The sequence below is a fragment of the Physeter macrocephalus genome, chromosome 5, assembly GCF_002837175.3.
Source record: "Physeter macrocephalus isolate SW-GA chromosome 5, ASM283717v5, whole genome shotgun sequence".
In the NCBI taxonomy this organism is placed as follows: Eukaryota; Metazoa; Chordata; class Mammalia; order Artiodactyla; family Physeteridae; genus Physeter; species Physeter macrocephalus.
Window position 1 is genome coordinate 102,464,505 of NC_041218.1, and position 20,858 is coordinate 102,485,362.

At 47.7% G+C, this 20,858-nt stretch overlaps 1 protein-coding gene and 1 long non-coding RNA gene across 5 annotated transcripts in view; one reads left to right on the top strand and one right to left on the bottom strand.

The window, feature by feature from the left end:
- Nucleotides 1–20,858, top strand: part of VOPP1 (VOPP1 WW domain binding protein) — a 115,744-nt gene that overhangs the window by 88,717 nt on the left and 6,169 nt on the right. For all 3 annotated transcript variants that reach the window (XM_024115082.3, XM_024115081.3, XM_055085131.1), the window contains one exon: nt 5,146–5,282. In XM_024115082.3, coding sequence (XP_023970850.1) covers nt 5,146–5,282 — 137 coding nt within the window. The remainder of the gene's footprint in view (nt 1–5,145; nt 5,283–20,858) is intronic.
- Nucleotides 92–20,858, bottom strand: part of LOC114486357 (uncharacterized) — a 26,256-nt gene continuing 5,489 nt past the window's right edge. Inside the window, exons 2-4 of one of the 2 annotated variants that reach the window (XR_008617509.1) lie at nt 10,422–10,524; nt 6,300–6,483; nt 92–1,535 (exon numbers count right to left, since the gene is read on the bottom strand). This is a non-coding gene — a long non-coding RNA (uncharacterized lncRNA). Of the gene's footprint in view, nt 1,536–6,299; nt 7,360–10,421; nt 10,525–20,858 lie in introns of both variants that reach the window. The other variant, XR_003679997.2, reaches the window with a different exon arrangement.

The window sequence follows — 20,858 nt, forward strand, 5'->3', positions numbered from 1 at the left end:
CTGCCCGGTCAGTTTTGTCACAGCCAAGGTGACATCACCTCCCCCTGAGGCCGTGGTCTCTGGGTGGCCTCAGTCAAGAAAGCAGGTACGTTGGGGCTGGCTTCATGTCAAGCACTTCTGCCCACAGAGTTTGGAGAAAGCTCGTCCCCATTTCCACAGACTTGTGGCTCGGAAAGAAGACTTATTCTTTTGGAAGCTGGACCGTGCAGCAGCCTGGACCTTCAGCGGCTCCTCCACCAATTTCGGAAATGGAGCTGAGGCCAGCTGTGTTAGTCAGAGAATCAGCATGTCTCGTTATAAAGTTTCCACTGCCTGGAAATCTTCCGTATTCACACTGTGTCAGCTGAGTCCTAACTTTCAAGACAGACAGCCTGCATCCTTGCCCATCTTCCAGCTCTACTGGGGGAAGTTGGAAGAGCTGTCTGGAGTCTGTAAGAGTGTACCTTGGGAGAGAATGAGGGAGTTAAGCTGAGTCCTAAAAGGATAGGATGCAGGGTTTCCACTAAGGAGAGGAACCTCCTGTGAGCTGCCATCCTCAGAGGATGCCTGTTTGGAGGTTTGTCTGAAGATTCATTTGACTCTGTAGATAAGAGATAGGCTTCAGATGACAGAGATGGCAGAGTATGTGTGGGAAAGGATTTGCCTAAAACCAAAAGAGCATTTCCTGTGCCTGCCACGCTCTCCTCTGCACCACTGCAGAGGTACAGTCATCGAGGCAAACCCCGTGAAGGATTAGGAGCCAGCTTTAAGATTTAAGCTTCTTCATGGGTTTCAGATTCTGACATTCCTGACATCTAAAGACTTTAAGGCCTTTCCTGAGCATGTGGCAGCAGACACTTGAATTTTTGGTGAGATTTTGCCTTTGCCTCCTGACAACTGTTCCTAATGTTTGATTAGGGAAATCAGCAGGAAGTGGGTACTCCACATGCCACGTTTTCTTTAATAGGAGACCCTCTTTTCATTCTCACCATCACCACCTCCTTGATGGGGTTTTGGCCATTTGGGGGCTGGACTCACCTGTCACGTCGGGCCCTGAGCAGTGCCATGCTGGTGTTGGTTTCTCCCCATCTCCTAGTTGCTAGTGCCTCAAACTCTATAATAGAAGGAGAACTTTTTTTTTTTTTTTTTGCGGTACGCGGGCCTCTCACTGTTGTGGCCTCTCCCGTTGCGGAGCACAGGCTCCGGACGCGCAGGCTCAGCGGCCATGGCTCACGGGCCCAGCCGCTCCGCGGCATGTGGGATCCTCCCGGACCGGGGCACGAACCCGTCTCCTGCATCGGCAGGCGGACTCTCAACCAGTGCGCCACCAGGGAAGCCCGAAGGAGAACTTTTTACCCTGAGATTTTCCAAATGTTAACACCTCTGTGTACCTATCAAGGTGGAAGGAACTGGTACCAAAGCTGGGGTGAGGAGGACCAGGGGAGGTGGCATTTCAGAGCTTTGCCTGGCTTCACACACGCACCCCCTCAGAACTTGCCTCCATGGGGGCTTGTGGTCGAGGGTCCCGAAAGGGATCAGCCCTGCTTCAGGTTGGCCTGAAACACCAGACGAATGATGATGAGATTGTGGAAATGCTCCTAAAAATGAGAAAACTTGTCAAAGTTTAGACATTACGTTATTAGAAAGGAGGAAAAATTGAAAGTCCAGGAGAACTCTAAGGGCCTGGCTGCTAGAGCAGCTTCTGTTGGCCTTCCCTGGAAGCGTTCCCTGAGCTGGTAGCCGGTGCTTCTGAGCTGTTGGCCGCCGTCACTTGTCAGGGTCAGGGCACCTCAGCGAGCCAAGGGGGTCTCTACACAGAGGCACCTCATGAGAGACGTGGAAGGAGGGCAGGTCTCCAAGGTCGGGGTGCCAGATACCAGAAGGTTTGGTTGAGTTCTTTGAGTTGAGATTCTGATCCTAGATACCAGCTTCTAAACTGGGGATACAGCCAGAGAGCACCTTGAGGCAGAAGTCTGAGGTGCCCCAGCTGAAGTCAGAGGACACTTGGTTTCTGCCCCATGGGTTCCTTCTCTCAGTTATGTGTCTGGTACGGAGAAGGCCCCACGGCAGCTGGGCTCCTAAAACAGACAGGTGTCTAGACACATGGAGAGTTTTAAACCAGTGTTCTAGAAACAAAGCGTGCAGCCTCTGACGCCACAGAAGTTGGGGAAAGCTGCACAGCTTCTGACCGGGTCTCAGAGAGGACCCTCCTTGCGAAGGGTCCAGCACGTTGCACGGGCAGGGACGTAGGCATGGACCTGGTGAGAGAGTGATGGGGAGCTGGCGTGGGGGCAGGTTTGGGGGGCGGGCAGGAGGTTGGCAGGATGGAGCTGGGCATGGAGCGGAAGGAGGGCTGCTCTCCAACCTGGTCCCACTTGACTCTGGAGGAATTTGGGCTCCTTACCATAACACAAGAGGTTTTGGAGGAGAATGCTTTCAGAAGTCCCTGCCAGCTCTAAAATCTTAAGTAATCTTTAACCAGGGTAGTCTAATGAAATCCCCAGGATTAGAAAAGGTGTAGAGTTGGAAAGCGCACTGCAACAGAGTGCAGCCTGGCAGGTGAGTGCTGCCCTGCTGCCAGGGCTCCCGCGGGGCTGGGGGCTGGGGCAGGTCGCCCCTGGATCTGCAGGGGCTCCGCTGCTGCCTGGGGCCTGCATTGGGAGCTGAGAACTGCTGTTCCAAGTGCTGCGGCGGGGAGGCAGGAAGGGACTGAAAAAAACGAATTGAATTGAAGAACCCAGATTACTTTTGATGACAGAAAAGGCACAAACTTCCTCTCTTAATCCCAGGGAAGCTCCCCAGACCTGCTCAGCAGTGAAAGAGAACGTCTAGGAAACAATCATCCTGTAACTCAGCACTTCCAAGGGCTGCTTTCTTACCTTGGCACGCCTTCCCTCACCGACACCCTGCTTGCTCTCCCTGTTCCCGGAAGCTCATTCCCCGCACGCTTGTTAGTTTCTCTCAGACTACTGCTTCGATAAGGAATGAGTCTGATGATGGCTGCTCCCTAAGCCGGGAGTTGGCCCCCTGCCACGTGACTTTGTCCTTAGCTGCCTGCACCTGTGTGCTCTCCAGCAGTCCAGGTGCGTATCACTTTTATTTGTCTAGGAAGAAATAGGTATTCCATTTGACGGTGTAACCAACGTTTTGGCTTGTCTCATGGAAGAGACCAAGATCTCGTATGGCTTCTGCATTCCTCATCCAGAGAGCCTGGTCCCTTGGGAGTGAGCAGTAGTGTTACTGAGGAGGGAAACCCTCAGGTGCATTTAGCCTCCCTGTGCTTTACCTTTCTGCTCAGGTGTTTACAGTTGGACCCAGGGTTGAACGTAAGATCATTATGGAGTCCAAATGAAGCTGTTCCCTTTGGATTCCAGCATCTGACTTCAGAGAGGGCCTTGTTTTGCACACCTTGGATTCCTCTAGCTCCCCAAGACTGCACCCCTCTGACCCCCTCCCCATCTGCAGCTCACAGCTCTCCTCTCCGGGTCTCTCACCTGCCCAGCTTTTCCTGTGGGAGCACCTATGCTGTTCTTTCCACCCAGAAAGCTCCTTCCCTTCCCTTCAATTTGCCTCTTTCTTTCTCCATCATTCAGACTTAGCTCAGATGTTGCTTTGAGGGAAAAGAAGCTTCCTCACTCTGACAGATACCCTTGTTAACCCTCTTGTTGCATTGAATCGTACCCTTGAAACGATGGACACAATTGTGTGTTATGTATATTTTACCTGCCACTCCCACCCCAAACCTACGTTGTATCCTTGCTTTTCTTTCTTAGCGCTCTCAGAGTTGTAAGTAAACACTTTTGTTAATTTGTTGTTTACTGTCCCCCTTCCCTATGAGAACTCAAGTTCAGTGAGGGGGAGGCCCCACCTGTCTCACGCCCTGGAATGCACAGACAGTTGCTGGGAGCATGGCAGATGCTTAAAAAAAATTTTGTTGAATGAACAAAGAATTAGACGAGAGATCAGAAAGCCACAGTTTCAGTCCTTTCCTGAATCATTTCCTGTCTGGTGCCCCTGATCTTTTTTCCTGTTCAGCGTTCCAAGGCTGTCCGGTAAATGCTTACTGACTGACTAATGGACTTAATTTAACCCTTAACATTATGTTAATTATTCTTGAAGGCTTTATTGTCTACTCTTTTCTTAAATTTCATTTGCGGGCGGACAGGTGCCTTTGACCATGACATGGCCAGCTCTGCTGTGTCTGCGTCCTTCACAAGAGTGTGTGCGCAGGTTGAGTGAGGTTCTGCGAGGTCTGTGAGTCCCATCATCTTATCAGTTTAGAGATGGGCAAGTTTCTCAGTTACGTCTGTGTGGAACAGACAACTTGGCCCTTCTCAGAATGACTCCCCTGTGTCTAGAAAAACAGGTATAGTGCAGATGTGAGGCGGAAAGAGTCATTCACTCATTCATTCTTTACTGGATGCCAGGGATGCATCTGAGAATTCTTAGGTGATGTGGACAAAGGCCGACCCTTAGCAGGCCGCTCTGTGTCCGTCAGACTGTAGGGTCGTGGTCGAAGGTTCAGCCCTACTTAGAACCTAGAGATTTAAAAACAGCCTGTTTATTGATTGTGAGCGTTTTCTCTGTTCCTATAGTTTCTCTATAATTAAGATGTGCTCTAGGAAGGGCACTTAAAAACATTTTTTTTTATGGATGTTCATATAATAATGGAGAGAAAACTGCTAGAAAGGATCACGTGCTTACTCTTCTTGCTTTGACAGTAGAGAAAAATGGGGCAAATAGACAGTGACGACCAGCAGTAGTGTTCAAACTGGATTGAAAAGGCATCTCCCGTCTTTTTTTTTTTTCCGCATCCCCTGCGTTGGCAGGCGGACTCTCAACCACTGCGCCACCAGGGAAGCCCGGCATCTCCCGTCTTGACTAAAGTATTGAGTTGAGGTCAGAGCCATGCACGGGAAGGTAATCGCACCAGCCCTTGGAAGTCATTGGAGCCATTTGGAGCTTTTGAAGCAGAAAGCTCACTTCGGGAGCTTCTCAGCACGAGTGGCCTCCATCCAGGGGCACCCAGAGCTCTGCAAGCCAGGTGTCTCCCTGGTGTCCTCCACCAGGACCGTCCCGGGGGAAGGTGGTCGGGGAGGACCAGCCAGGGGGCCCTGCCGTCTGCCCGGGCCTCTGCCTGGGGCCTCACCCTGTGCTCTCGCCCAGGTTCCTCCTGATGATGGGCGTGCTCTTCTGCTGCGGAGCTGGCTTCTTCATCCGGAGGCGCATGTACCCCCCGCCGCTGATCGAGGAGCCGGCGTTCAACGTGTCCTACACCAGGCAGCCCCCGAACCCCACTCCAGGTGAGCCAAGCCCTCTGTCCCTGTCTCTCCTCCTTTCAGTTTACATGTTCTCTGGCAGCATTTGGAAAGGGCACTGCCACGGAATACGCTGGAAGAAAAAACAGGTCATGTTTATTCATTTAAGTTCTGATGATCAACCTTACTGTGCCTTTGTGCTGATAATAAGTGCAATGTCTGTTGTGTTGTATGTCTGTCACCTCTTATTCCTACCTAATTATTGGTGCATCTTTTATGCATGTTTATGCAGTCCATATATGCACATTATTTGCTTTTTTTCATAAAAATTATTTCATGTGTTAATTTTTATGTAGAAACTGTATTGTCTGTGACATTCTTAATGCTTCTGGACTAAATATTAATCATGTTACTAAATGGTAATTTGCTTAGATAGTCTGTCTTTGCTGATCATTTGTTTTGTTTTGCTTTTCATTCGTTCATTCAATAAGCGTTTGCTGTGCATTTATGAGTATTGTGAGTACTTATTAATTGTGCTGCTATAGACATGTCTGCACAAGTTACATTTGGCCTATTTAGGGAACATTTCCCAGAGTGGTGCCCCAGGGTCAAAAAGAATTTGTGGTTTCCTAATTCTTATAAAACACTGCTTTAACTACCTAAACCTTAGACATACTGTGGTGGGTGAATTCAAGTTTCCCTCGGGATACGGGCCCTTTCCTTGTTTTGAAATTACATGGGAGAAGTTTCCCTTCCCTTTGGGGGCAGGGGGCGCCAGGGACTCTGCAGGGCTGGGGAGGCACTGCTCCTTGAGCTCCTGTTTTTCGGCCTGTGTGGTGGGCCAGGGGGCTGCGTGGCTCTCGGCGTGCCACTCTGCCCCATCATGCTTCCCACGTCGAGAATGTGGGCAGGCTCCCTCTCTTCATCACACACCACAGGGAGACAGTCGGAGATCTAGAGCTCTGTTCCAGTTTTTACAGAGTTCCAGTTCTGTAAGACAAGTCCTAAGATCTGCTGTACAGCGTGGGACCTATAGTTAGTAACACTGTGTCGTATACTCACAAATTTGCTGAGTGGAGGTCTTATGTTGTGTCATCACAAATTCAGAGGGCAGGAGGAAATGCTTGGAGGTGATGGATAGGTTTATGGCATATATTGTGGTGATGGCTTCACGGTGTATATGTATTTCTAAACTCATCAAGTTGTAGATGTTAAATATGTTCACCTTTTTGCATGTCGACCATACCTCAAAGAAAAAAGAAAGAAGTTGGGGGATTGAGTGTGGGATGAGCTCTCTCTCATCTGCCCTTTAGACACAGAGATGCAGAGATGGGCATTTGCTGGTCTGTTTTTTATAGTTTTATTCCACCAAACACTCCGCCGGGTTTTCTTTTATTATTTTTTAAAACGTTGCTAAAAATCTGAATATGTATTTTCCACAACAGTTCCAAGGTTGCTGTAGCTTAAACTTTCTCTCAGGGCTAGTACCACTTTTCATGCATAAGTGGATTTTTATTCTTTCATATTTGGAAAGATTTGAATAACTTCAAATCTATGCTCCAGCATAGGGCAAAGTGAAAATTTTCAGTTACAATGGGAGGCCAAACCCAGATTTTATCTGGCTTAGTCTTGAGTTTTCAGTCCTTTGATTTTTTTTTTTTTTTTTCAAGAAGCAGACAGTGGATCAGAGAAATGGGTAAAAGACTAATGAATTCCTTTTCCTTCCGTCTTCATGACATGGATTTTTAGTGTCCCGTGTGGCCACAGATGCAAGATGCCGCGTGTGCTTGGCCCACGGCGTCAGGCCTGGGCTGGGGCCCGGGCGCTGAGCTGCCTGCGTACAGCTCCTGCTGAACGTCTGCAGCCTCTCAATATTTTGAAACAAGAACGCCCTGCATCCCCTGTCACCCTCTCTCCCTCACCCCCGCCTCTCTTCTTCATCCCAGTGCACACATCTTTCTAACTGGAATCCTCAGCCCCCTTATAGTAAATAGGTCATCAATCCTACAAGCCTCACTTCAGACTCTTAGTCACCCCTGAGCAATGCCTGCTAAAAGTTTTCCCAGTCACTTGTCTCTCTGCCAGTTCTTCTCTGTCTTCCATGTTGCCACCAGAAAGTTCTCTGGGGAAAAAAAAAAAAGCACCTAGGTCACGTTGTTCTCCTGCTTAAGGGTCTCTGCCGTGTCACTTTGCTCCCAGCAAGTCCAGACTCCTTAGCCAAGGACCCAGAACCCCGTCCTTGCCCCTCCTGTGCCCCGTGTGAGCAGCCTGCTCCCCAAGCTCTGCCACCTCACCGGGCCTAGCCCATGCCCTCCCTTCGTCCCAGGCCATTTCCTTTCATTCTCTTTCTCTCCTGGATTCTCTCTGCCAGGTACTTTAACTGCGTTTATTATGGTGATTTTTGTTGTTGTTGTTGATTTTTTTATTGAGGTAACATCAGTTTATAACATTATATGTTTCACGTGTACAACTTCCTATTTCTATTGCTGTATACCCTACAGTGTCCTTACAACCAAAAGTTTACATTCCATCCATCACCATACAGTTGATCCCCTTTACACATTTTACCTGCCCTTCCTTCCCCCCTTCCCCCCACCCCCATAACCACTACTCTCTTCTCTATATCTACGTGTTTGTTTTGGCTTGTTCATTTATTTTGTTTTTTATATTCCAAATATGAGTGGACTCATATAATTATATTTGTCTGTCTGACTTTCACTTAGCATAATGCCCTCTAGAGCCATCCATGTTGTCACAAATGCTAGGATTTCGTTCTTTGTTTACGGCTGAGTAATATTCCATTGTGTATATAGATCACATCTTCTTTATTCATTCACCCAGTGATGGACACTTAGGTTGCTTCTTATCTTGGCTCTTGTGAATAATGCTGCTATGAACATTGGGGTGCGTGTATCTTTTCAAATGAGTGTTTTCATATTCTTTGGAAAAATACCCAGAAGTGGGACTGCTGGATCATACAGTGGTTCTATCTTAATTTTTGAGGAGCTTCCATACTGTTTTCCACAGTGGGTGCACCAATTTACATTCCTAATGATAGTGCACAAGAGTTCTGTTTTCTCCACATCCTTGCCAACGCTTGTTATTTCTTATCTTTTTGGTACTAGCCACTCTGACAGATGTGAGGTGATAGCTCATTGTGGTTTTTAATTGTCATTTCCCTGGCGATTAGTGGTGTTGAGCATCTTTTCTTGTATCTGTTGGTCATCTGATGTCTTCTTCGGGAAAATGTCTGTTCAGATCCTCTGCCTATTTTTTAATCAGGTTTGTCGTTGTTGTTGAGTTGTATGAGTTCTTTATATACTTTGGATATTAACCCCTTATCAGATATATGATTTGCAAATATTTTCTCCCAGTCAGAAGGTTGCCTTTTTGTTTTGATGATGGTTTCCTTCGCTGTGCAAAGACTACTACTACTATGACATAGTCCATTTGTTTATCTTTGCTTTTGTTTCCCTTGCCTGAGGAGACATGTCCAGAAAGATACTGCTAAGACCAATGACAAAGAGCTTACTGTCTATATTTTTTTCTAGAAGTTTTATGTTTTCAGGTCTTACAATCAAGTCTTTAATCCATACTGAGTAAATTTTTATGTGTGGTATATGATAGTGGTCTAGTCTGATTCTTTTCCTTGTGACTGTTCAGTTTTCCCAGCTCCATTTGTTGAAGAAACTGTTCTTTCTTCATTGTATGTTTTTTGCTCTTTTCTTGTAAATTAGTTCTTCATGTATGTGTTAATTTATTTCTGAGCTCTCAGTTCTGTACCATTGATCTGTGTGTCTGTTTTTCTGCCAGTACCATGCTGTTTTGATTACTATAGCTTTGTGGTATCATTTGAAATCAAGGGGTGTGATACCTCCAGGTTTGTTCTTTTTTTCTCAGGATTGCTTTGGCTATTTGGGGTCTTTGTGGTTCCATATAAATTTTAGAATTTTTTTTTCTTTTTCTGTGAAAATAATGTCATTGGGATTCTGGTAGTGATTGCATCGAATCTGAAGATTGCTGTAGGTAATATGGACATTTTAACAATGTTATTCTTCTAATCCGTGAGTATGGAATACCTTGCAATTTCTTTGTGTCATCTTCAATTTCTTCCATCAATGTCTTACAGTGTTTCAGTGTATAGGCCTTTCACCTTCTTGGTTAAATTTATTCCTAGGTATTTTATTCTTTTTGTTGTAATTATAAATGGGATTGTTTTCTTAGTTTCTCTTTCTGTGAGCTCATTGCTAGTGTATAGAAACAACAGATTTTTGAGTATTGATTTTGTACCCTGCCACTTTACTGTATTTGTCTACTATTTCTAATAGTTTTTTTGGTGGAGTCTTTAGGATTTTCTGTATATCATGGTGAGTTTTAATCCCTACGTATATTTTGGGTTCCCCACTGGGCTGAGTGCTTTCGCAGGACTCCATCTCAAGCACCAAGCAGACTTACATCTGCCAGCTGAGTGAACGGTAAACCTGGGGTAGGGATTTACCATGGCCACACTTGGAGCATCACTCGACCCATATTTCACACCTGCTAAGGTGCTGCAGGTACTTGGGACACTGGAATGCAGCCTGGGTTCCAGCCCTCACTCACCCCCTTGTGCATTGCATGGTTTGCACAACCGTGTGTTGGAGCACTGTGTCATTGCACAAGTTACTGTACAGTCACCAACCATGATGAGACATATGTGGAAAAAGTTCAGGATGCTGGGAAGCCATCCATGTAAGTGGGAAACTCAATCTGTTGTATGGATGGAAGGGGCAGGAGAGTTTGTAAGTCTATCTAAGTGGAAGTGAGGGCATGAGGGGTGGGGGACTGAGGAGCAGCCAGCGAGGCTCCTGTGTCTTCCTTTGCTGCCTGCCTTTCACATGCCTGCCCACCGAGACTCCTGAGCTGCAGAGTCCAAGCAGCTGCTGTCAGTCCCACAGCTATGGCATCAGCGGCAGGCACTGTTGTAGGCATCTAGGGCAGCAGAGATGCCACATCCACAATATTGAGCCTCTCTGTGGACAGTGGAGACTGGGGGTTCTCCCACGACTAGGGTAGTGTGGTTTGACCCGATTCGGTCCTACCCTGCGGTTGGGGGCGTTCAGAGAAATGGGGGCTGTTCATTTTCTTCCAAGCCCTCTCCTAATGCAGTCAACCAGTGGGGCCTGTGAAAAAGAGCCCGCTCACCTTCTGTTGGGAGACTCTGACGTGGGTATCCTCAGCTCTCTGCAGGGAGTCACAGCTGCTGCTTAATTTACCATCCTCCTCCATTTGTACACTTCTTCCAGGCCTGTGAAGCATGAAATGGTCAGTGTCCGAACACACCAGAGCATCGTATGAAGGCTTGCTTTGTTCCATGGGCGTATACGTAATTTCACCACAAAATCCAGGGCTGTGTCATTAATTAACAGCACTATGCTTGGGAAGAATTTAATTACTTTGATTTTTTAGAATTAGTAATAATGAAGAAAAAGAGGGTCTATTGGTTTCTCCGTGATTTCGGCCTGGAGACCCGCCTCTTTCTGTGGGTGGGATTCACGCCCCTGCGGCTGCTTGCTGAGACCCTGTAGTGCTCAGGCCTGTGCCCATGGGCTGTGTGTGTGTGTGTGTGTGTGTGTGTGTGTATAAGGGCAGGCCGGGGGCCAGGCAGTCTGGGAAGGGAACGGGGTGCGCTGACCCTCCGTGCTAGGTCTTCGGGCCCGGGAGGAGCCTGGCTGGCGCGGAGGGAGAGACGATCCCTGCGAATCGCGGGCAGCGCTCGCCCACCTGCCAGGTGGCTCCGTTTTCCCGCTACTGCTGATCTGGGGTCTGGGAAGTGGATTCGGGTGAGTTTTGCTTATTCATGAAGAAGAAAGGGCAGGTTTTAAAGAATCAGTACTCTTGCCCTGGAGGGCTGGGGAAGGGCAGCACTGGAGCCCGGTATGCAGAGGGGCACGCAGTGGTGTCCAGCCGGGACCAGCTCCCCAGCCCAGCAAGGCTGAGTGCAGAAGAGCAGAGACCTGCACGTTACGAAGATGCTCAAAACTGGGTGGGGTACGTGGCAGCATCAAGGTTCTAGGGCACTGGTGTGGGTTGCAGCAGGACTCGGGGGAAGAGACCAGCCAAGTAGGCAGGGAGGCTGAGGTTCAGAGGTGGGGCTCCAAGCCTGCCCAGGAACCAAAAGAAACAAGGGCTGAAGCTGCCGGTCCAAGGCCGTGGCTGAGATCCAGCTCCCTCGGGCCTGTGCCGGGAAGCACCGGCATGGGGAGTGCGGAGAGGCTGGTCTGGGGACCGAGGAGAGGCACCTGGACGGGGAGTCCGGAGGCCTGAGGTCTGTGGGCCCTGGGGTGGGCACTGTCTCTTCGGAGCCTCTGCATCTTATCGGCAAAAGGAAAGTATATGAAGAAAAGCAGTCTCGATTAGAGTCTTTATGTCCAGCGGTGGCCAGAGTAACTAGAGACAGTCAGAGCTCCCTAAGCGCCTCAGCCTCCCCAGTCCTCCCCGACACAGCGCTGGCAGGGCCCTGGCTATGCCCTCCTCGGTAGAGAGGAAGGACAGACTTTGTTCATTCAGAAAACAGTGGCTGACCGGCAGCAGCACTGTGTCCATGCGCTAGGAGGCTGTGAGGGACACGTGCTCACTGCCCTTCAAGAACTTGTAGAGGGCTTCCCTGGTGGCGCAGCGGTCGAGAGTCCCCCTGCCGATGCAGGGGAACCGGGTTCGCGCCCCGGTCCGGGAGGATCCCACGTGCCGCGGAGCGGCTGGGCCCGTGAGCCGTGGCCGCTGAGCCTGCGCGTCCGGAGCCTGTGCTCCGCAACGGGAGAGGCCACGACAGTGAGGGGCCCGCGTACCGCAAAAAAAAAAAAAAAAACTTGTAGAAAGGGGGGGATTGGTGAAGGGACAGTGGGTGCTAAGGGGTCAAACTTCCAGTTATAAGATACATGAGTCCTGGGGATGTCATATACAGCATGGTGACCACAGGTAACTATTTATATTTGAAAGCTGGTAAGAGAGCAGATCTTAAAAGCTCTCATCACAAGGGAAAAAATGTGCAACTATGTGCAACTATGTGGTGGTGGATGATAGCTCACTGTGGTGATTATTTCACGACGTGCGTGTGTATCAAACCGTCGTGCCATACACTGTTATATGTCAGCTACAGCTCAATAAAACTGGAGAACTTTTAGAACAGGGGGAAGAATATAAAACCTTGGCTACAGCAGAGCTGTGAGTCTGGAGGAGGGTGGGGCTGGATTTCAGGGCTCTCTGAGCAGGGCCTCACTAAACTTGTGCACCTGAGGCTGAGTGTGGGGAGGGGGTTCGGGGCCACAAAGGAAAAGATGATGACATTATGGTCTCTCTTCTTTATGACGTATTGTGTGGCACTCAAGTTGATAGTCAAGGTCAAGGCCGTGTAACTGGCGGAAGAATATAAAACCTTGGCTACAGCAGAGCTGTGAGTCTGGAGGAGGGTGGGGCTGGATTTCAGGGCTCTCTGAGCAGGGCCTCACTAAACTTGTGCACCTGAGGCTGAGTGTGGGGAGGGGGTTCGGGGCCACAAAGGAAAAGATGATGACATTATGGTCTCTCTTCTTTATGACGTATTATGTGGCACTCAAGTTGATAGTCAAGGTCAAGGCCGTGTAACTGTGGCAGGACGCGTGTGAAGCTGTATTTAGGGAAGGGGAGGGCTGCTGTGTCACAGCGCGGTCGTGAGTCCGACTGTGTGATCACACAGGTGCACAGAGACTGGAAAGAACAGTCGGCAGTGACATCTGAGATGTTAACATGATTTTAAGTGTCTTTAAAAATGGTTTCCTTTCATGTGACTAATACTGATTTTTTTTTTAAATAAATAAAATAGACGTAGATGGAGTATTCCCATTGGGAGATACATTTTTATTCCTTCTCATCAGTGCACTTATGGTGAGTTTGTTGATGGTGTTCTGACTGTTCTGGCGTCCCAGTCCTATACTAAATCTGTCAGCCTGCAGTGACGGTAGTGGCCTGAATAAATGATGCCCCAACTGCAGGAAAACGGAAATAGCAGGAAGTGTGTTTTGGCAGTTTAATTACCCTCCAAATCAGGCCGAAACACACACAGTTGTGAGGACAAGCTGTGCCTGCCTTTGCTTGTGGGATGTGAGGGCCCCAGTGTTCATGTGTGTGTTGGCAGAGTTTCAGCTGTATAATCTCTACAGACCTGACAGGTCAGCCTGAAAGGCCAGATACCTAATACAGACACACCTTTCAACTCCCTTCCTCCCCCTCCTCCCAAAGAAGCAGTAAAAGAAGGGCCGTCTTTGTGATGGGTAGTCCTTGCAAAAGGAAACACGAAGGGGCTTCCCTGGTGGCGCAGTGGTTGCGCGTCCGCCGGAGCCTGTGCTCCGCAACGGGAGAGGCCACAACAGTGGGAGGCCCGCGTACCGCAAAAAAAAAAAAAAAAAAAAAAAAAAAAAAAGGAAACACGAAGGGTCAGGGCTTTGGCTCCCTTCCTCAGGCTGACTAGTATGACCAGTCTTTTGACTAGTATGACCAGTCTTTTGTGTATCTTTTAAGAAATAATCCATGATTTTCCTGACATATATATATATATATATATGGATATCTTTTTAATACTGATAAAAATAACTTTGGATAATGAGGATATAACTTGAATCATTAATAACTTCAAAGTATATGAAACAGAAACTCAGAATTAAGAGGGAAGTATGATGGAAACTGTCAAGTGTCAATGCATTATTATTAATCTGATCAAAATATAAAAATGAATGGAGTATTTAAAATAAATTATCAAATTGTACACTACAGAGAAAATCTGAAGAAGTTTGCAAGAGCAGAAATCACAGACCTTGGGGTCTGGAGTGAGACACTCTGGGTTCCATTTCTTTTCTTTTTTTAAAAAGAAATGTTTATTTATTTACTTAGGCTGTGCTGGGTCTTAGTTGAGGCATGTGGGATCTAGTTCCCTGACCAGGGATCGAACCTGGGTCCCCTGCATTGGGAGCGCGGAGTCTTAACCACTGGACCACCAGGGAAGTCCCTGGGTTCTATTTCTAACCTCACGTCTACGTAGCACATCTGGAAAAGTGACTCCGTTTCTCTGAGCCTCAAGCACCTGAACTGTGAGGTAGAGATAATACTGTCTTAGGGTGATTGCATATGAGTTGATCCAATACAGTGCTTAACACATGGCCCGAGACAACATTGAGTGCCCTGACCAGGGATCGAACCTGGGTCCCCTGCATTGGGAGCGCGGAGTCTTAACCACTGGACCACCAGGGAAGTCCCTGGGTTCTATTTCTAACCTCACGTCTACGTAGCACATCTGGAAAAGTGACTCCGTTTCTCTGAGCCTCAAGCACCTGAACTGTGAGGTAGAGATAAGACTGTCTTAGGGTGATTGCATATGAGTTGATCCAATACAGTGCTTAACACATGGCCCGAGACAACACTGAGTGAATGGCAGTAGTTGCTGCTACTAATATTACTAAAACTTGTAGTTTTAATAAATCTATAAGTGAGCAAATTAATCATCAGCACCTACTTGGAAATGAAAGAAGACTCCTCTAAATCTGTGTCAGTCAGGCCATCTGAATGCTCTCCCCAAAGCCCAGTCAGTTCTGACTTATCTCGCAGTTTCATTTTCTCTCACTCATTTTTCAATCTCTGTTTCAGTTTGCAAATCATTCGTTTTGACAGAGAATAAGACTGGAGGTCTTGGGGCTTCCCTGGTGGCGCAGTGGTTGGGAGTCTGCCTGCCGATGCAGGGGACACGGGTTCGTGCCCCGGTCCGGGAGGATCCCACACGCCGCAGAGCAGCTGGGCCCGTGAGCCACGGCCATTGGGCCTGCGCGTCCGGAGCCTGTGCTCCATGGCCGCTGAGCCTGCGCGTCCGGAGCCTGTGCTCCGCAATGGGAGAGGCCACGGCAGAGGGAGGCCCGCATACCACAAAAAAAAAAAAAAGATTGGAGGTCTTTCTCTTGCCCATTTGCTTTGTTTCTGAATCTTCTTTAACCCCCCATGCATATACTTAAAAGGTTCAGAGTCTGTACCAAGCTTCAGCTCTGTTGGGCTTTATTTTACCTGATTCCATTCTGTGTTTGTTTCTGAGGATATTCCCACTTTCAATTTTGTTGTGTAGGATCAGTCACATTGGCTTGGTTTGGGACCTTTGAAATTTTTGTTATCACCCTGCTTATTTGCGATTATGGAGTTGAAATTATAATTTTATTATTTAAAAAAATTTTTATTGGGAGTATAGTTGATTTACAATGTTGTGTTAGTTTCAAGTGTACAGTAAAGTTAATCAGTTATACATATACATATATCCACCTTTTTTAGATTCTTTTCCCATATAGGTCATTACAGAGTATTGAGTAGAGTTCCCTGTGCTATATGTACAGTAGGCCCTTATTAGTTATCTATTTTATATATAGTAGTGTGTACATGTCAATCCCAATCTCCCAATTTATCCCTCCCACCCTTACCCCCTGGTAACCATAAGTTTGTTTTCTACATCTGTAACTCTATTTCTATTTTTGTACATAAGCCCATTTGTACACTTTTTTTAGATTCCACATATCAGCGATATCATATGATATTTGTCTTTCTCTGTCTGACTTACTTCACTCAGTATGACAATCCCTGGGTGCCTCCATGTTGCTACAAATGGCATTATTTCATTCCTTTTTTATGGTTGAGTAATATTCCATCATATACATGTACCACTGCTTCTTTATCCATTCCTCTGTTGATGTACATTTAGGTTGCTTCCATATCCTGGCTATTGTTAACAGTGCTGCAATGAACATTGGGGTGCATCTATCTTTTCGAATTATGGTTTTCTCCAGGTAAATGCCCAGGAGTGGGATTTCTGGGTCATATGGTAGTTCTATTTTTAGTTTTGTAAGGAACCTCCGTACTGTTCTCCATAGTGGCTGCACCAATTTACATTCCCACCAGCAGTGTAGGAGGGTTCCTTTCTCCACACCCTCTCCAGCATTTCTTGTTTGCAGATTTTTTGATGATGGCCATTCTGACTGATACGGGGTATTACCTCATTGTAGTTTTGATTTGCATTTTTCTAATAATTAGTGACGCTGAGCATCTTTTCATGTGCTTCTTGGTCACCTGTATGTCTTCTTTGGAGAAATGTCTGTTTAGATCTTCCACCTTTTTGATTGAGTTGTTGGGTTTTTTTGATATTGAGCTGCATGAGCTGTTTGTATATTTTAGAGGTCAATCCCTTGTCAGTTGCTTCGTTTGCAAATATTTTCTCCCATTCTGAAAGTTGTCTTTTCATTTTGATTATGATTTCCTTTGCTGTGCAATAGCTTTTACGTTTAATTAGATCCCATTTGTTTATTTTTGTTTTTATTTTCATTACTCTAGGAGGTGGATTGAAAAAGATCTTGCTTCGATTTATGTCAAAGAGTGTTCTGCCTATGTTTTCCTCTAAGAGTTGTATAGTATCCAGCCTTACATTTAGGTCTTTAATCCACTTGGAGTTTATTTTTGTGTATGGTGTGAAAGAATGTTTTAATTTCATTCTTTTACATGTAGCTGTCCAGTTTTCCCAGAACCACTTATTGAAGAGATTGTCTTTTCTCCATTGTATGTTCTTGCCTCCTTTGTTGTAGATTAATTGACCATAGGTGTGTGGGTTTATTTCTGGACTTTCTATCCTGTTCCATTGATTGATTATGATTTCAAAATGCTTTGGACTCCAGAGTCATTTGCCATTCAATCATGTGTAGCTATGGGGGGACATTTCTTTTTTTTTTTTTTTGCGGTACGCAGGCCTCTCACTGCCGTGGTATGTATCTCCCGTTGCGGAGCACAGGCTCCGGACGCGCAGGCTCAGCGGCCATGGCTCACGGGCCCAGCCGCCCCGCGGCATGTGGGATCCTCCCGGACCGGGGCACGAACCCACGTCTCCTGAATCGTCAGGCGGACTCTCAACCACTGCGCCACCAGGGAAGCCCTGGGGGGACATTTTTGAAATGATCTCTCTCAAGTCTGTGGCACATACCCGTTCTTGCCTGGCCTTCCCTGTCTGCGGTTTTCACACATGCCATGATGTCTTCTTCCCTCCGCCTCCCCGAATGAGTCAGAACCGAGTGTGTCTCCTCTCCGTTTCTCTTCTCTGTGGGAGCTTGAATGCTCAGCCAGGTCAGTGTCTTGTCAAGAGCTCTGCTTTAGCCAGATGAGCAAGCGTATTGAACGTCTGGGACCCCCTGGTCCTCTGTGCCAGCTGGTGCCCCATCTAGCCCGGGTAGCCGTCACGCTCACCACGAGGGTGCAGCCTCCGTTCCTGTTGTCTGTGCCCTCAACCAGTCTTTCTAGCAAGTTCCATCCCTGTGTTTGTTCACCTCAGGGTTTATGTTCTTGACAGGTACCTAATTTACCCACCTCCTATCTGTTCTATTTCTTTAATATTCTGAGGTGCTCAGATGTTTTAATCCCATCCTTCCAGTTCCCAGCAATATCCGTGAGTTGTGACTGTTAACATAAAAATACCAATTAAATTGGACCCATTTGCCACTGTTTCTCATTATCCTCTCGTGTGAGTGACCACGCTGCGTGAATGTTCCAGACACGCCTGCAGCACACCGCTGGTACAGAGATCACAGCCCCAGACCCCCCCGTCACTTGTGACAGGGCGTTGGGGTCATCCCTTCAAATGCTTCTGTCCTCAAGGGCAGCAGTTCTCATGTGCAGAGACTCAAAGTATTCTACTGCACTGTGGTGCCGATATGTAGATTTTGTTCTGGGTGCTAAGAGGACAGGGCAGCTAATCCAGCTAGGATGGGGGTGATAGTCAGTGAGCTGTGATTCTGATTTGAGACTTGAGCGATAAATGGGAATTGACCCGATGAGAGGCTGCGGAGGGGTGGTGTGAAGATGGGGAGGGTTAGGGAGAGGTGAGCAGGATGCAGGCAATCGGGTTGTTGTTGGGAGGTAAAGAATGAGGCAGGACGGTGAGAAATGAGACTTCGAAATAGGTAAGAACCTGATGACGGAGGGCCTTTTATCCCTCGTAAGGGAACTCAGCTTATTGTCCTGTGAGTGAACTGGTGGCTGTGGTGACATGGAGGGGAATGAATACAGGACATTCGAGTCACGGGTGGAGGGCTGGGCTCCGTGTCTGCTGGAATGTGTTTGAGAAACCTGCCTACACCTTGAGAAGCAGCCTGGCTGGAGGAGGTGGGTGTAGCGCCTGGGCTCTGATTAAACCGTGAGAACACAGGCAGCGTGTGGAGGAAGAGAACACTAGCTCTGAGCTGGGCTGATTGTAAAGGCGCAGGGAGCGGATGGAATCAGACAGGAGGGCTCTGGGACCCGGCGGACCCATTGCTGGCAGGCCACTCGGTCTTTCTCAGGTGGCCATCGGCTCTCCTGCGTTCCCACTCCGTTCTCTGTGGCCAGCCAGATTCTTCTGCATCCCAAGATGCATTATCTCCTCATCACTTACTGGCCAGTTAAGAAAGCTTGGCGGCCAGGCCCTCCTTTGGCAGATGGTATCTTTGAAACTTTTAAGAAACAGTTCATGTCAATGCTTATGAATTACTACAAGTATAGAAAATTATGGAAATCTACCTAATTTGTTTTGTAAAGCTAGTGTAACTTGTAAAACTAGTGTAACCAAAGTAAAATTACATTGGATCATGTTTAATGATCATAAATACAAAAATCTTGGGAAACTGAATTAAACCGTGTGTCTGCTCGGGTGGGGCTCTCGTCAGTCGACTCATCTTTGCTGAATCTAGGGCTCCCTCTCAGAGCGCACAGAGACTCTCAAGGAGGAAGAGACGGTGGCTGCACGGCGCGGAGTGACTTCGCGTCTCTGGAGGAGGAGGCTGCGGCCGGGTGAAGGGTGCAGCCCGGGGCGGGTGGTGGAGCGGGGAGCCTGGGTCGCGACAGCCCTCAGCCAAGCACGTGGTCCCCCACGGTGCTCAGCGTGGGGCCCATCACGTCAGCAGCCGCCTTCTCTGGTTGTGCCCATCCCTCTTTAGCCGGAATTTCTTCCCCCGTTTCATCACCCCGTTGTGAGACACATGTCATAGTGGAAAGAGCCTGGGCTTTCCAGCACACTACTGGGTTCAAATTCCAGTGCCTCCATACGGTAGCTGTGTGACCTTGGCCAGTTTTGTCTTCCTGAGCCTCGGTGTCTTCAGGAAAGCGGATGAAATACCAATACCCTTGCTGCCCCCACTGCGCCCTCCACATAGGCTAGAGATGCAGTGCAGATGGCCGTTACAGACGCTTAACACCTGCGGGAACAGCGGGGCAGCGGTGTGGCTGCAGTCGCTTTACCCACTTCTCCTGGTCCTTTCCTTCTGTCTCCTGGAGAAACAGTCTTCCTCGAACTCCAGCTTCTTCACAGACGCTCTGTCTTTTCTTTCTCTAACTAAACCATCTACCGTAAGCCTTCAGAATTGAAGGGCTAGTTCTTTTCCCCCGCGTTCCGCCCGCGCTAAGTTAGGGAGATGGTGCTGGTGTCCCCCTGGCTTTTGCCCATCACTTCTTTATCCGCACAGCCCCGGCTACTTTGAATCCCATACCAGTTGGCTCTGCCGCTCTTTGTCACATTTTGCTACTGTCTGTGAGCATCTCTTCTTTGAGGACTTTGGAATCTGCCTGCCCAAGTCACCGACCCCCAGTGGCACGCAGCACAGAGGCTGCCTGTGTGAGCGCCCGGTCCTCCTTCCCACGCGGGGAACGTGCTGGGTGCCCTCCTGTGTACCAGGCTCTTTGTAGCAGACAGTGGGGTTCAAATGTTGAACCAGGCTTATAAGGTCCCTGCCATCATTGAGCTTATATTCTCTGTAGAAATCCTCTCTCTTTCCTGTATTTCTGTCCCTAACTCTATGAACGTGCTCAAGCATTTCCCATCCTTAAAAATACTTCTGCCGTAAGAATATACAATGGGGAAAACACAGTCTCTTCAGTAAGTGGTGCTGGGAAAACTAGACAGCTACATGTAAAAGAATGAAATTAGAATATTTTCTCATACCATATACAAAAATAGACTCAAAATGGATTAAAGACCTAAACGTAAGCCGTGAAACATAAAACTCCTAGGAGAGAACATAAAGCAGGACACTCTTTGACATAAAGCATAGCAATATTTCTTTGGATCTGTCTCCTAAGGCAAAGGAAACAAAAGCAAAAATAAACAAATGGGACTGCATCAAACTAGAAAGCTTTTAACAGGGAAGGAAACCATCATCAAAACAAAAAGGGAACCTTCTGAATGGGAGAAAATAGTTGCAAATCATATATAAGGGGTTAAATCTCCAAAATATATAAAGAACTCCTGCAACTCAACAACAACAAACCAAACAGCCTCATTAAAAAATGGGCAGCAGACCTGAATAGACATAGTTCCAGAGAAGACGGCCATCCAGAAGACGGCCATCCAGAAGACGGCCATCCAGAAGACGGCCATCCAGATGGCCAGTAGGCACGTGAAAAGATGCTCAGCATCACTGATCACCGGGGAAATGCAGATCAAAGTCACACCGAGATATCACCTCACACCTGTCAGAGTGGCTAACATCAAAAAGTTAGCAAGGATGTGGAGCAAAGGGAAACTGCGCTGTTGGTGGGAATATAAGTTGGTGCAGCCACTATGGAAAA